Consider the following 14,917-nt stretch of genomic DNA (forward strand, 5'->3'; position numbering starts at 1 on the left):
GTCAGAACCCTGGATTTGGTATGAGCTCAGGATAGCTTCCATGAACTAGGAGTAAACTGAAAATCTACAGATTCAAGAATGAAAGCACAGGCTCACATAGGTACATACACACAAACTCATGTGCAGGCTCACATAGGTACATACACACAAACTCATGTGCACGCATTCATAGACAGACAGACAGACAGACAGACAGACACACACACACACACACACACACACACACACTCACATACACACACACTCATGTCCACATGGACCTAGCAAAACAATGATACAGTAAGCTTTACTGGAGGAAATAGTCTATTGCTCTCAGTTTTTAGAACTCTTTCAGTATTTATTTATCCTTTTTAACAAACTCAGTATTCAAGTACTTAAAAGATAGAAAGACCCTACTTAAAATTCAATATTAAGTCCAATCCATATGGAAGGACCAAATGCTTCATTCATTAGTAATGTTGAATGTCTGTCACTAATCCATCTCTTCTAGTCTCTGTCTGTCTGTCTGTCTGTTTCCATCTATCTATCTATCTATCTATCTATCTATCTATCTATCTATCTATCTGTGTTCACAAGCACATGTACGTGTGTGTGTGTGTGTGTGTGTGTGTGTGTGTGTGTATGTCCATATATAATTTCACATGTGAGTACACTGGCCTGTGCCTGCACATGTAGAGTCCAATGGTCAGCACTGGTGTCTTCCCTCATTGCCCTCCACCTTATTTTTGAGACATGGTCTCTCACTGAACCTGGAGCTCACTACTTGGCCAATAACACCCCCCGTCCCCAATACTTTGCTCCTGCCTACAGATTTCAGGCACAGCAATGCCCAGCTTTGACTTGGATATTGGGGATCTAAACTCAGATCCTTACATTTGCATAGCAAGCACTTTATCCACTGAGCCATCTCCTCAGCAGTATTGCACAATTCTCTCTTCTAGAACTCACCAAAGGTCAACAACTACGGCACTTACATCTCTAAATTAAAAGCAGTTGATCACTAAATAGCAAATCAAATATTATAAAAAGTGGAACTAGCTGTGTTTTGCAATTCACAGCATATGCCTTTGTATAGTAGACCCACGAGATGGAGCACAGTGAAGGGAGAGAATGGAGGGCAGCAGAACCACAGATCTGGGGAGGCAGGGATAACTCAGGGATCAGGTTTTAAAAGATTTCTACAAATAAAACTAATGAGAAGGAAGAAACAGAGGTCAAAGTTTAATTAAAATGCTAAGTGACTAGCTCACGTGGGCAAGGCTAAGGAAACCTATTTCCAAAGACATTCTGATAAGTGACTCGAGATTCCGAAGCCTTCACTCTGTAAGTCTCAGAAAACTAGTGTGCTCATACGAGAACAGTAACTACACCTCATCCTTCCCTCCCATGTGCTCAGTAACAGTCATAGAAAACAAAGTCTATCATCTTTCACTAAACTAAAAGCAATAAGGTTAATTAGAATGACCTTAAGGCTGAAAAAAAACCACTTTAAATCACTAAATTTCAGGATGATCACCATTAGCAGCTATCCAAGCGAATTCAAGCAGCTGAGCATGGGCGGTCAGAGTTTGGATTTTCAAATGGCAATTATTAATGTAGAGATGGAGATGGTACACTCCATACCTGTGTTAGGTGTGCAGTTTTAAAGAGTTTGATGTACACACTCATGCACCATCTCCACAGTCATGGTAACACCACATCCATCACCCTCAAAGTTCCCTCATTCCCAAGATTTAACTTGTGTTTTCTGAGATGGGACGCCATGATCCCAGGCTGACTTCAAACTGATTACATAGCCGAGGATGACCCTGAAATCCCATTATCCTGCCTCAACCTCCCAAGTGCTATGCACCACAATATCTAGTTTATGGGGTGCTAGGATTCAAGCCCAGTGTTCATGCATGTACCAATTGAACTTACTTCGCCCTCCATGGTTTGCTCTTTAGCAACTGAAACTTTAGCTGAGGTTTTCATATAACCGTTCTCAGTATGTCCTACAGCACACCAAAGGCTCCAAATCCCTTGCTGGTTCTTGTAAGTACTGGTAACAGGGCATGAAGGGTCAGTTGAGGAACAGAAGGCATTGCGTTCTTGGTAGGCTATGAATAGACACCCAGTTCCCTAGCATTTTAAAGCAGTAGGGCCACATACCATTAAGTGCTCATTTTCAGTACTGTGGGATTATTTATTCCGTGGAGAATAAGTAGAGGACACCAGCTAATTTAAAAAGCTTGGATATTAATGATGTTTACTTACCATGTAAATAAACATGTACAAACCACTCTTTAAAAAATAGCAGGCTTAGGGAAAACTGACGAAGAAGCTATTAGAAACATGCTGGATCTTTGATTGATTGATGGTTTGCAGAAATGAGGGTTGAGCCAATGCAGCTCAACTCCAGTCATCCAAAAGTGGGTGCCACAAACACTGAACTTCTCAGTTCAAAAGAGTTTAAATCTGGGTGCTAATCCAGCTACCCCAACTTCTCTCCAGCTGGATGCCTGGGTCAGAATGGGAGTAGGTCAGTCTGGAAGTAGAGAGCATGTCTCTCTTGGCTGACTCAGCTAGAGGAGAGCTAAGGCACAGCAAAGAGGACTGCTTGCTGGGTACCAGGCAGTGGCAGGGCATTCCAGAAGTGGTACAACCACTCTGAAAATCAGTCTGGTGGTTCCTCAGAAAATTGGACATAGTACTATCTGAGGACCCAGCTATACCTCTCCTGAGCATATACCCAAAAGATGCTCCAACATATAACAAGGATACATGCTCCACTATGTTCATAGCAGCCTTATTTATAAAAACCACAACCTGGAGAGAACCCAGATGTCCTTCAACAGAGGAATGGATACAGAAAATGTGGTATATCTACACAATGGAGTACTACTCAGCTATTAAAAAACAATGACTTCATGAAATTCATAGGCAAATGGATGGAACTGGAAAATAACTTCCTGAGTGAGGTAACCCAATCACAAAAGAACACACATGATATGTATTCACTGAAAAGTGGATATTAGCCCAAAAGCTCACAATACCCAAGATACAATTCACAGACCACATGAAGCTCAAGAAGAAGGAAGATCAAAATGTGGATGCTTCAGTCCTTCTTAGAAGGGAGAACAAAATATTCACAGGAGGAAATACAGAGACAAAGTGTAGAGCAGAGACTGAGGGAAAGTTCATCCAGAGACTTCCCCACCCAGGGATCCATCCCATATACAACCACCAAACCCAGACACTATTGCAGATGCCAACAAGTGCATCCTGACAGGAGCCTGAGATAGCTGTCTCCTGAGAGGCTCTACCAGAGCATGACAAATACAGAGGCAGATGCTGGCAGCCAACCACTGGACTGAGAACAGGGTCCCCAATAGAGGAGTTAGAGAAAGGACTGAGGTAACTGAGGGGATTTGCAACCCCATAGGAAGAACAACAATATCAATCAACCAGACCCCCCCGGAGCTCCCAGAGTCTAAACCAACAACCATGGAGTGACCCATGGCTCCATGGGTACATATGGGAGCACATATGTAACAGAGGATGGGCCTTGTCGGGCATCAATGGGAGGAGAGGCCCTTTGTTCTGTGAAGGCTCGATGCCCCAATATAGGGGAATGCCAGGGTGAGGAGGCAGGAGGGAGTAGGTGGGTGGGTGGAGGAGCACCCTCATGGAGGCAGGGAGTGAGGAGATGGGATGGGGATACCAGGAAAGGGGACAACATTTGAAATGTAAATAAAGAAAATATCCAACAAGAGAAAAGAAAAGAAAAAACACCCAGAGGAAGGACACCTGAATGCAATAGTAAAAATGGGGGAGGGGCACTCATCAGACTTGCATGGCACCCAGGAGACTCTGAATATCTTGAGCCTCATCAGCCACGGAGGGCCTTAGACCTCTTCCAGTTCTTCTTGACCATATTTTAAACAGCCTGTTACTGAATATATATATATGTATATATATATATAGTTACATAGTACAGTTCTTTTATTTATTTATTTTTTATTTAAAAAAATCTTCTTTTGGTGAGAAAAAAAACCTCAAGCCAGACTATACTCATAAGATTTTGTTCTTGAATATTTTGCTTTCATACTAAAATATTCATTAACTGAGTGAGACAAGAAAAAAAAATAGAATAGGGGTTACATGCGAACCTTGCCTTTTTTTTAAAATTTGGCTAGTCAAAAAAGACAATAAAAAGGTCTAGTACTTCCTAAAGATCTGCCTACTCTGCCTTCCCAGTGCTGGGTGGCAGGGGCGAGCCACCAGCTCAGCATACTTAGAGGGTTTCGGGGGTTCAAACCCAGTTTCTATGCTTGCAAGTCCAGTATTTTACTGACTGAGCCATTCCCCCAGCCCCTCCCCCATTTCATATATTTCAATGAATATTTCTAATTTCCTTCAGGGGTGTTATTGAGTGTTGGCAGAACCATTACCTTCCCTAGCCAAACTTCACAAAACAAGCACACCGGGAAGCCAAATAGCATAAAGAATTTAAACAGTATGAAACTCTAAATAAATATCTATACTGTAGTCATCTGTATGTACTCCTTTACCATTTACAGTGGTAACATTTTTTTAAGGGTGCTTGAGTGTTGTCTCCAAGGCAAGCTTCTCTGACCTCCTGCCACAGGCTAAGGAAACTAAGGGCTTCCCCACATCCTACTCATCCTAAAGTAGTTTCTTGACTAGCCATCTCTGGTCTATAAAAGCAGGAGGAGGGCATGAGGTTTCTTCAATCCTAAGATATGCAGTTGGGTGGCTGAGGGAACTCTTCTACCTGGCAAGACTTGCTTCTTTACCATGCTTGAAGTAAAGGGAAACAGTGGTCTGACTTTGTGCTGCCGTCTCTTGTCCACGCCAACCCAAACCCTGTGTACTGGAAGATGGCCACAGCCTAGTTGTGAGTTTTCTACAGGCAAGGAACTGGCAAAGGCCACAGGGGAAGCCACATCAAGTCTATCCTCACTAGATTTACCAAGGATGGAGTTGCCCAGGACTTCATCCAGCATTTAAAAAATAATTCCAGTACATTTTCATACTATAATTTATATAGAAGACTGACACTTGCAAAACAATCACTATAAAACAGAAGAAAGCTGTTTTGATGGCCAGGAAGGCAATGTGTAAAGAAATCCTGAGTTCCCTCTAGCTTGATTTCAGAATTCTCCACTCCATAAACCACTATTAAATTAGTTCCTCATCCCTAGTCTTCCTTCTCAGACCCCAGTTGCAGAGGACTGGCCATGACATAAAAATGGCAGCTTTAATACAGTATGTGGATGAGCTCAGAGGCGAGCCATTAAACCCACTGATGACTTCTTAGAATGACTCAAAAACAGAGCACATGTTAAAATGACTAAATAATTCAAACAGAAAAGTACACTAAGTAGTATTCGTAGGCAGGATATATAAATGCTGGCTTTGCTGATGGCTGCTACTTATTTAAATAGTTCACAGCTGAGTTACTGAAAACTGACTTGCTATCCGCTCTCCCAGCCCCTCCTCTGCCCTGCTCTCCCATTCCTTTCCCCACTTAAACCTTCCCTCCCACTGTCCCACCTTCCCCTTCACATCACACGTTCTATTATCCCGCCTCAGGTTTTACCCTGTCCTTAGCAATGGGTCTGTCTAGTACCCTGAATGCTAAGTTAAACATACAAATCTAAAGATGCCATGCTAAGTCATGAGTGAGAACATGCTGTTTCTCTTTCTAGATCTGGGTTATGTCACAATAATGTTTTCCAGCTGTGTCCAGTTACTCAGACTTTTCATAAATCCACTGTATACAGATACTGTATTTTCCTTCAGTTTATGGGCAGTTAGGCTGTTTCTAGATCCTAGTTATCAAGAATGAAAGTGGATGAACATGCATACTAAGAAGTAGACTCTGTTGGAGTTATAGATATATAGATATAGATATAGAGATAGAGATAGAGATATAGAGGTAGATATAGATAGATACAGAGATAGAGATACAGATACAGATACAGATGATATAGATATAGATGATATAGATAGAGATATACAGATATAGATGATATAGATATAGTTACAGATATAGATATAGATGATATAGATATAGATACAGATACAGATATAGATGATATAGATATAGATATCAATATAACTGGCTCATGTGGTAGCTGGTTTTCTAGGTTTTTGAGGAAATGAACACTGATCACTGATTTGCATGGTGGCATTTTATAAGCTTCCTATATACTTTGTGTGTGTGTGTGTGTGTGTGTGTGTGTGTGTGTGTGTGTGTAAAAGAGTTTAACTGGTGTTACCACAACAGGGGATTATGTCCCTCCTAAAAACCAAAGGCTGCCAAATAAAAAGCCCAGGGCCAGGAGTGGGATGCCGTCCCTGAGGTTACTGGTCAGGAGTGTTTTCTGGAGGAGGTTACTGGTCAGGAGTGTTCTAGAGGAGGTTACTGGTCAGGGGTGTTCTGGAGGAGGTTACTGGTCAGGAGTGTTTTCTGGAGGAAGTTACTGGTCAGGAGTGTTCTAGAGGAGGTTACTGGTCAGGGGTGTTCTGGAGGAGGTTACTGGTCAGGAGTGTTTTCTGGAGGAGGTTACTGGTCAGGAGTGTTCTGGAGGAGGTTACTGGTCAGGAGTGTTTTCTGGAGGAGGTTTCTGGTCAGGAGTGTTCTGGAGGAGGTTACTAGTCAGGAGTGTTCTGGAGGAGGTTACTGGTCAGGGGTGTTCTGGAGGAGGTTACTGGTCAGGAGTGTTCTGGAGGAGGTTACTGGTCAGGGGTGTTCTGGAGGAAGTTACTGGTCAGGAGTGTTCTGGAGGAGGTTACTGGTCAGGGGTGTTCTGGAGGAAGTTACTGGTCAGGAGTGTTTTCTGGAGGAGGTTACTGGTCAGGAGTGTTCTGGAGGAGGTTACTGATCAGGAGTGTTCTGGAGGAGGTTACTGGTCAGGGGTGTTCTGGAGGTTACTGATCAGGAGTGTTCTGGAGGAGGTTACTGGTCAGGGGTGTTCTGGAGGAGGTTACTGGTCAGGGGTGTTCTGGAGGAGGTTACTGGTCAGGGGTGTTCTGGAGGAGGTTACTGGTCAGGGGTGTTCTGGAGGTTGTTACTGGTCAGGGGTGTTCTGGAGGAGGTTACTGGTCAGGAGTGTTCTGGAGGAGGTTACTGATCAGGAGTGTTCTGGAGGAGGTTACTGGTCAGGGGTGTTCTGGAGGTTACTGATCAGGAGTGTTCTGGAGGAGGTTACTGATCAGGAGTGTTCTGGAGGAGGTTACTGGTCAGGAGTGTTCTGGAGGAGGTTACTGGTCAGGGGTGTTCTGGAGGAGGTTACTGGTCAGGGGTGTTCTGGAGGAGGTTACTGGTCAGGAATGTTCTGGAGGAGGTTACTGGTCAGGAGTGTTCTGGAGGAGGTTACTGGTCAGGGGTGTTCTGGAGGAGGTTACTGGTCAGGGGTGTTCTGGAGGAGGTTACTGGTCAGGGGTGTTCTGGAGGAGGTTACTGGTCAGGGGTGTTCTAGAGGGCACCAAAGCAGTGAGTTCTATTGCACTGCTCTTGGCTATCCAACAAAACTTGGAGGTAAGACCATATTGCTGAAGACAACACACTTTGGTCACAGGACACAGAGAAATCAAGCTGGTACTGGTCAGGAAGTTCCCTCCCTTGGAAGTACCCTTGAGTGGTGCAGGCTACTGGTGGAGAAACGTCCTCCACAGTCTTACGAGCTGTGAACATTAGGAGGTACAATAAAGACCTAGCAAGATGTGCCCTTGAATGCAATAGTACTAACAAAGTTTTAAAGATAGCACTGCTTTCTGACTGGACGGATGACCTGCTTTCACAGGAGGAAATCCATGCCTTGTACTAAATCTGACCAAGACTCCATGGTTGGATTTTTATCTCAGTACCCAGAGCTGAGTGCAGCTCTCAGCCCATGAGAAACACTGTGCAAGGGACAGTGGTTAACACAGAGACTCACATGCAGCCAAAACATGGAAAAAACTGTCAGTGCAGTGTTGGGACATTTCTATCACACCCTGGACAAAGAAAGGTTCAGGAACCATCGTGGAGGGGGCTTGGGAAGATTCTAAAGCCATAGGTTGAAGGGACCTGAGTGAAGCAGTGTCTTCTGTACATGACAGGAAAGCTGCACTCAGTCCTGAACCCACGGCAGCTGTGGCTGCCTCCAAAAGACCTGTACAAGATCAATTCAGTCAATTTCCATCATTAAGTCCTAGCCCTGCCTCCTCTCCTGACAAACTACTGACAACGGCTTCTGGAGTCAGAAGAGTCAGTTTTGTAAAGTGTGTTGAGCCCTGGTAGGCTGACCACATTCCAGTGGGCGGGCTCTATACCCATGAATATCTGAGCAGCACAAAATGGACTCTCGGGGGTCATTTTTAAAATAAGAGGAATAAGAAGGGGAGGGTGGGCCTGGGAGGAGTCAGGAAGAGGAATGTGGGGTAGATACGATTATAATACATTGGGTGAAATTCTTAAATAATAAAACAATTCCAAAAGAAAATGGACTTATATTGTAAAATTATGCATTCTGAAAAGAATATTCACTTAAAATTGATTTGGTAATATTGAGCTGCTAACATCAATGTACGACTCCTGTGAGAAGAATTAATATCCCTTTTACACACAGTGAAACATGACACAGAGAAGGGTGTTTCAGTTCACTCCTTACAAAATAAACATGTTTTCTCCATCTCTCAGTATGTCATAAATAAATTCAAAAACATTAAGTCCTTTCTAATTATAGCTGAGCGTCTCAGCAAATGCAACCATAATTTATGTGAGTCTCAGATATGTCCGCTCAATGATGCTGAGAGCCTGCGATTTTTCAGTGACTGCAGCAGAGTGCCTCATTAGCTTACACAGCTATGCATGCCACTGTAGAGAGGGTACACTAGTAGAGACAAGAGATATACCCTTGCCAAGGATTCTAACGGATACAACTAACAACGGTGTATAAGAAAAGGACCTGGACACCCAGCCAGAGGGGCTCATGTGATATTAAATCGGCCCAGTGAGTTAATATGCGGCAATTTAAAATGGAGTGTTTTGCCTGCATGTGTGTGCCTCGTGCCCTCAGATGCCAGAAGAGGGCATCAGATACCCTGGAACTGGAGTTACAGACATTTATGAGTCATCATGTAGGTGCTGGGAACCAAGCCCGGGACCTCTGGAAGAGCAGCTAGTGCTCTTAACTGCTGAGCCAACTATCCAGCCTCTTAAAATGATGCTTTCATACAATATTTCGTAACCTGGGAAAATGCTTAAACCTTAGTGCTTTAAAAATTGATGTACAATTCTTATCTACACACTGAAGTCCTGTGCTACTTTAGGGTCTTGTGGGTAGAACAGAATTGTTGGTACTCAGTGGCAGAGTTCAGCAAGCCTTGAAGTGGCATCTTCTCCAAACCAGGAACAGCCCCAGCACTGTAAGTTCTTGAGCCTCTCCTACCAGCACTGCTCAGCCAGAAACTGTGGAGGAGGAGGAAGAGGATGAGGAGGAAGAGGGAGCCTTCCTCGCAATTTTAATATACAATAAAGCATGAAAACAACTACCTCTAACAAATATTTCTGGCTTCGTATGAAATAATCCTTCCCAGGAAACCCTGCCTATTACCAGAACTGGCAAGTTTAGATGGATCTGAGATATGTCACAGTAACCAAGACTTTTTAATCCCCCAGCATGGTAAATAGACCAACTTCACCAGGAAGAAAAAAGGCACTGCTTGGTGTAGGCTTTGAACTTGATTAGAAACAAGGTTACAGAGTTCCCTTGTTTAATCAGAAGTACCTCAGCAGCGTGGGCTTTCTCTCCACACTAAGGAAGCTGAGGCCTGGAATCCAAAAGACTCATTCAAACCTGTTGTGTTCTTCAAAGACCTAGGTTCCCTTACATCCATGCAAGAAGGTGACTCTATCTCACAGCTACTCCATGCAAGCCCGAGGCATCTTCTGGAGAAAGAGGCTGATACCAAAGCTTGGCTTTGCTTGGCCAGTAAACTCAGTTTGCTTTTCTCTCTCTCCTCCTCTCCAGCTCCACCAGCACTTCCCTCTGTTGTTATTCTTTAGTTCATTCTAGCAGCTACCCCTGGCTCTGCTTTCTCCTCCATTTTGTGTGCCTGACTGAGTGGGAAATCAGCTTCTTATGACTTTGAAAAGCACCCACTCCAGAGCCAAGCATTTCCCAAGGAGGGAAGGGCCCTTGAGGTTGAAACATGGGCTTGAGAACATTTCTTTGAGGACTTGGAAGTTTTTCATCTTTAACACAAGAGTTAGATACATCTCTCAAAGGAATACATGCCAATTGCCAACAGATATATGATAAGGTACTGGGCATCATTAATCACTAGGAAAATGTATCTTAAAGCCACAATAAGATACTACTTCATTATACTTAGTGTGATGATGATCAAACACCCAGAAGAAAACAAGGGCTGGTGTGGATACAGAGAAAAAGAAACACTCTGCAGGTGGGATATAAATTAGTACAACTATTATGAAAGACAATGGGAGGCTCCTCAGAAAATGAGAAACAGAACTATTCTATGATCCAGTGATCCCACCAGTAAGCACAAACCAGAGAAAAGTCGGTGCCAAGAGACATGCATGTTCCCATGTTTATTGCAGTAGTATTCCTAAGAACCAAGAAATGGAGTCAGCCCGAGTCTCCACCAAATGATAAGGAAGGAAGGCAAGTACAATCAGACATACATGGAGATACTTCATGGTCTGAAAGGGACAGAGTACCATCATTACGGCACCATGGGAACAAGTGGAAGGCAGTATGCTAAGTCTACGTCCCGCACAGAAAGACCAACACCACAGATCTCAGCAAATGTGGAAGCCACACGCTTGTCTCACAGGCATGGAGAAGTCAGCAAAGGAGGTAAGAGGGACATACAGTGCTTAGCAGAGATGGGGAGAACCATGACAGTCTAGTGGTGAGCATGAAAAGTGGAGAAATAAGTCCCATTTCATGATAAGATGACTGTCCACTAATGACAATGTATTGTATGTGTAGAATTTTAATGTCTTCCCCACACAGAAATGATATTTGAGGAAAGAGATAAATTTATCCCGATTTGAACATTATATAATGTACACATAAACCGAAATATCACACAGTATCCCATAAATACACGTAATTTTATGTATCAAAAGATCCTTGGGAGTTTCTTTTAAAATGCTTTGGCAGCTTAATTAAAATATAAACTGAAATTATGAACTATAATATTCTTTTAGAACATAATTACAACCATTAGACCAGAGTGTTTATAATTATGAAAGAAAATATTCCCCAAAATAGATTTCTAAATTTCATGGTGCATATTATCATAATGGAAGAAACAGCTTGCTCATTCACTACTTAATGTAACAGTTTAATCTTATTATTACTGCAATAACTAAAAAAGGAATGTCAGATATCTGTGCCCAAAGAAAACTCTCTCCAAACACACACTAATCAAGCATAATGCGTGCAGTTTTTATTTTTATCCCACTGCTAGTCAGAGAGCAATAAAAATTTAAAGGAATGTGGTATTTACACTTACAGTGTAATTAAAGTTCCCAGTATACACAAAATGTCAATGGTGGTGTGGTGCCCCCAAGTGGCAAAGTGATGAACTGCAGAACTCTGTTGGGAGGGTCAGAAACTGTGGTCCATTTTGTCAAGTTGATTGTATATTACATAAACCTATATTTCACTGGAACCAATCATAGTGTCTTCATCCCAGTTCAGTCTTGGAGCTAGTCAAGTCGATTCTTTTAATATTTAATACTAGGGCAATCTGGCTTGTTCCACTAAGGAAACAGCAGTCATAACATAGAAATCTTAGCAAGCATTCCGCTTTGCGTAGTTATGATATCACTTCCTGCTGTCTGTGGTCTGGTGCATGAAGCAGATATCAAAGATTTACCTAATAACCAAATTGCTGGACATTGAGCAGTGCTAATGAGATAGCTTTCTCATAAACCAAAGGCTCGAATGTCAATAGTGTAGGGGTCAGAGGGGGTCATTCTAAAGAATAATATAAACCGAAATGAGCTAGAATGTCCTCTTTTAGAACATAATGAGATCCAGCAGTTATCAGAGATTTAGCACTCACTGTGCATGGCTAGAAGACCACCTCTAGGACTGAAGGGGAGTCCTTTCCAGAGCGAGCATGTGGTGCTCAGTCTTCCCTATCGGCCTGGCAGGATTTAGAATTTACCTAGGAGACGTATCACTGGGAGGGCATATCTGGGAAGGCATTTCTAGAGGATTATTGAGGAGGGAAGATGCCCCTGAATGCAGACAGCATTGGTTATGGGCTGTGATCCTGGACAGAACAGAGAGGACAGAGAGGACGGAGCACCACATCCATGTGGCTCTGCTCCCTGACTGGATACAAGGTGACCAGTGACCTCACACACCCACTGCCAGCCCTTCCTATGATGGACTGCATGTCCTCAAGCATAGGCAAACAAAGGCAAAATAACCTTTTCTGAAGCCAAACTAACAAATGTAGAGTCTAACCCGTGCTCTAGGAAAGCCAGAAAAACACCAGTTCTTGCCTTTCTCCACGCTGAAACAAGGGAAACGGTAAGTTCTAGATCACTACAACTTTAAGTGTTCTACACCGAGACGATTTCAAGAGCCGATCTCTAAGATAAAGCGTTGGTAACATCCTTGTATAACAAGACGTGGAAAATCATTTGTCATGCTGATTTTCAACCATACTTGAATATCCAAGGAGAAAAACAGGAAGAATTTACAGGAGCCAGATGCTGCTGAATAAAACACACTGGGATAGAAGCTTGACCTGCCAGGGGCTCGCTCTGTATTGTATTCTTCCCATGGTGTGTGTGCGTGTGTGTGTGTGTGTGTGTGTGTGTGTGTGTGTGAGAGAGAGAGAGAGAGAGGGAGAGAGAAAGAGAGAGAGAGAGAGAGAGACAGAGAGAGAGACAGAGAGAGAGACAGAGAGAGAGAGAGAGACAGAGAGAGAGAGAGAGAGAGAGAGAGAGAGAGAGAGAGACACCAATCAACCTGGAGTCAACCTTGGGTATCCTTGTTCTTCAACTCCTATTCACCTCGTTTCTGAGGAAGGATTTCCCACCAAACCGGGAACTTGTCAGTTCTGCCTGGCTGCCAGGCAGCTAGCCAGGGACCCATCTGGGTCCAACTCGCAGCATGGAATTATCAGCACGCTGCATCACACCTAGCTCTTTCTATGTGAACCTTAAGAATCAAAGTCAGGTCCTCCCTCACTTCACCAGCTGAACCACCATCCCAGCCTAACTTCAGTTCCAATGCACTTTTTTTTTTTCCAGAGCTGGGGACCGAACCCAGGGCCTTGCACTTCCTAGGCAAGCGCTCTACCACTGAGCTAAATCCCCAACACCCCAATGCACTTTTAACTACAACAGAGAACAGGTCAATCTAAAATGGATACTTAACTATAAGAAAGGACCTGTCCAATGGTAGCATCAAGAGTTTTCCCCTACAGTAAGAGTTTATATGGTTTCACCAAAAGTAAAGGTAACAAGGGTACCGTTAATATAAACTAGTTTTAAATGAGATGATTCATTTGTTTTTAAATTTCTAGCTCCTGACTACGTATTCTGAAGCTCTCTTCCAGAGAGGCCAAAAAAGAAAAAAGCAATCTTTCCTTCAGTACATACCATTTATCTTGCATGTGAATTACTGTTCATTTGCATTTCATAGCATTGCTAAAAATAGTCGTCATGAAGAATTCAGCTTTTCCCTCTGAGGAAGTCTCAAACACGGTCAGTAGGAATATTTTGCATTGTGGTATGCATTAAAAAATCATTTTTACATAATCTACCCTATTCACCTCCTCTGGTCATTTGAACACTTTATTTGGCTCTGAAATGTGCATCATATTTTTATAATTTTATTTGGGGCTAGGAGTGTGGCTCAGTTTTAGAGCAAAACTCTGTGACTTCAAGCAAAATGGGGGTGGGGCATCTATGGAGAAACCAGTGAAGGCTCTTTTCTGTTTCTAAGTCTCTTGTTCAATACAGAGTACAGATCAGATGTGACTCCATGTTCTAAACCAGCCTGTGGCTACGCATGCCCACATTTGCACATTTCATTACTTACAGTTCCTCTCCATGCTTGGCTTTCTTGTCTGACACCAGATAGACAGTTCCAAAACTCCCGCTGCCAAGCTTCTGTTGGAGAACGTATCTTCTTGCAATCACAGTGGGTGGGTACACAGGAATGGCTGTGGGTCCACACTTAGCAGTCTCTTGGAATTTCAGCATTGCTCCAAACAAGATAAAAACTGGCTTGTTCACTCACAGAAACAACAGTCGGGCAGCCGAGCTGACGGTCCAAAAGTCGAACAGGAAGTGTTGATTGATGCCAGAATCCTGAGAACTCCACAGATCATGTCTAAAAGCAACTACAAGGTTCCCACAAAAGGAGTATAAGCTTTTAGCAATGACAGCTGCACTGTACCTTGTGTTACCACACCAGCTAATGCACTGTGCATGTGGGTGTGTGTGTGCTTGCACGTAAGTGTGAGTGTGTGCACCTATGCACTACTGTGCGTGTGTGCATGTATATGTGTGTATGCACTCTGTGCATGTGTTCGTGTGTGTGTGTGTGTGTGTGTGTGTGTGTGTGTGTGTGTGTGTGTGTGTGTGTATGTTGTAGGATGAAGGAAAATGCTGCAAATTCCAGAAGGCACTCTCAAAGAGTCTTCCTTATATATGCAACTTTATCACAACAGTTTACAGCCAAATCTTTACTGACTCCTGGAATGTATATTTGTTTTATGATTCATACTTTGTTAGATATTATACTCCCTGTCAACTTAAAAAATAATGCAAACACGGGGCCATGGCTTCCTCTAATGCACAGATGCCTCAACTTCCTGGCGGTGCTCTCCTCCCTCTTGGTCTACCTTGGCTCACGAGCAG

The 14,917-nt window shown here is 43.2% G+C and overlaps 1 protein-coding gene across 16 annotated transcripts in view; it reads right to left on the reverse strand.

Annotated features, from left to right (window-relative positions):
* Positions 1-14,917, reverse strand: part of Nek11 (NIMA-related kinase 11) — a 259,233-nt gene that overhangs the window by 242,631 nt on the left and 1,685 nt on the right. For 10 of the 16 annotated variants that reach the window (XM_063265610.1, XM_017595681.3, XM_063265609.1 and 7 more), the window contains exon 1: positions 14,094-14,396. The exons of 2 other annotated variants lie outside the window; for them this stretch is intronic. In XM_063265610.1, coding sequence (XP_063121680.1) covers positions 14,094-14,257 — 164 coding nt within the window. In that variant the 5' untranslated portion in view covers positions 14,258-14,396. Of the gene's footprint in view, positions 1-14,093; positions 14,398-14,917 lie in introns of those variants that run through there. 4 more of the 16 variants (NM_001413824.1, XM_017595686.3, XM_063265614.1 and 1 more) reach the window with 4 other exon arrangements.

This window comes from Rattus norvegicus, chromosome 8, assembly GCF_036323735.1.
Source record: "Rattus norvegicus strain BN/NHsdMcwi chromosome 8, GRCr8, whole genome shotgun sequence".
NCBI lineage: Eukaryota > Metazoa > Chordata > Mammalia > Rodentia > Muridae > Rattus > Rattus norvegicus.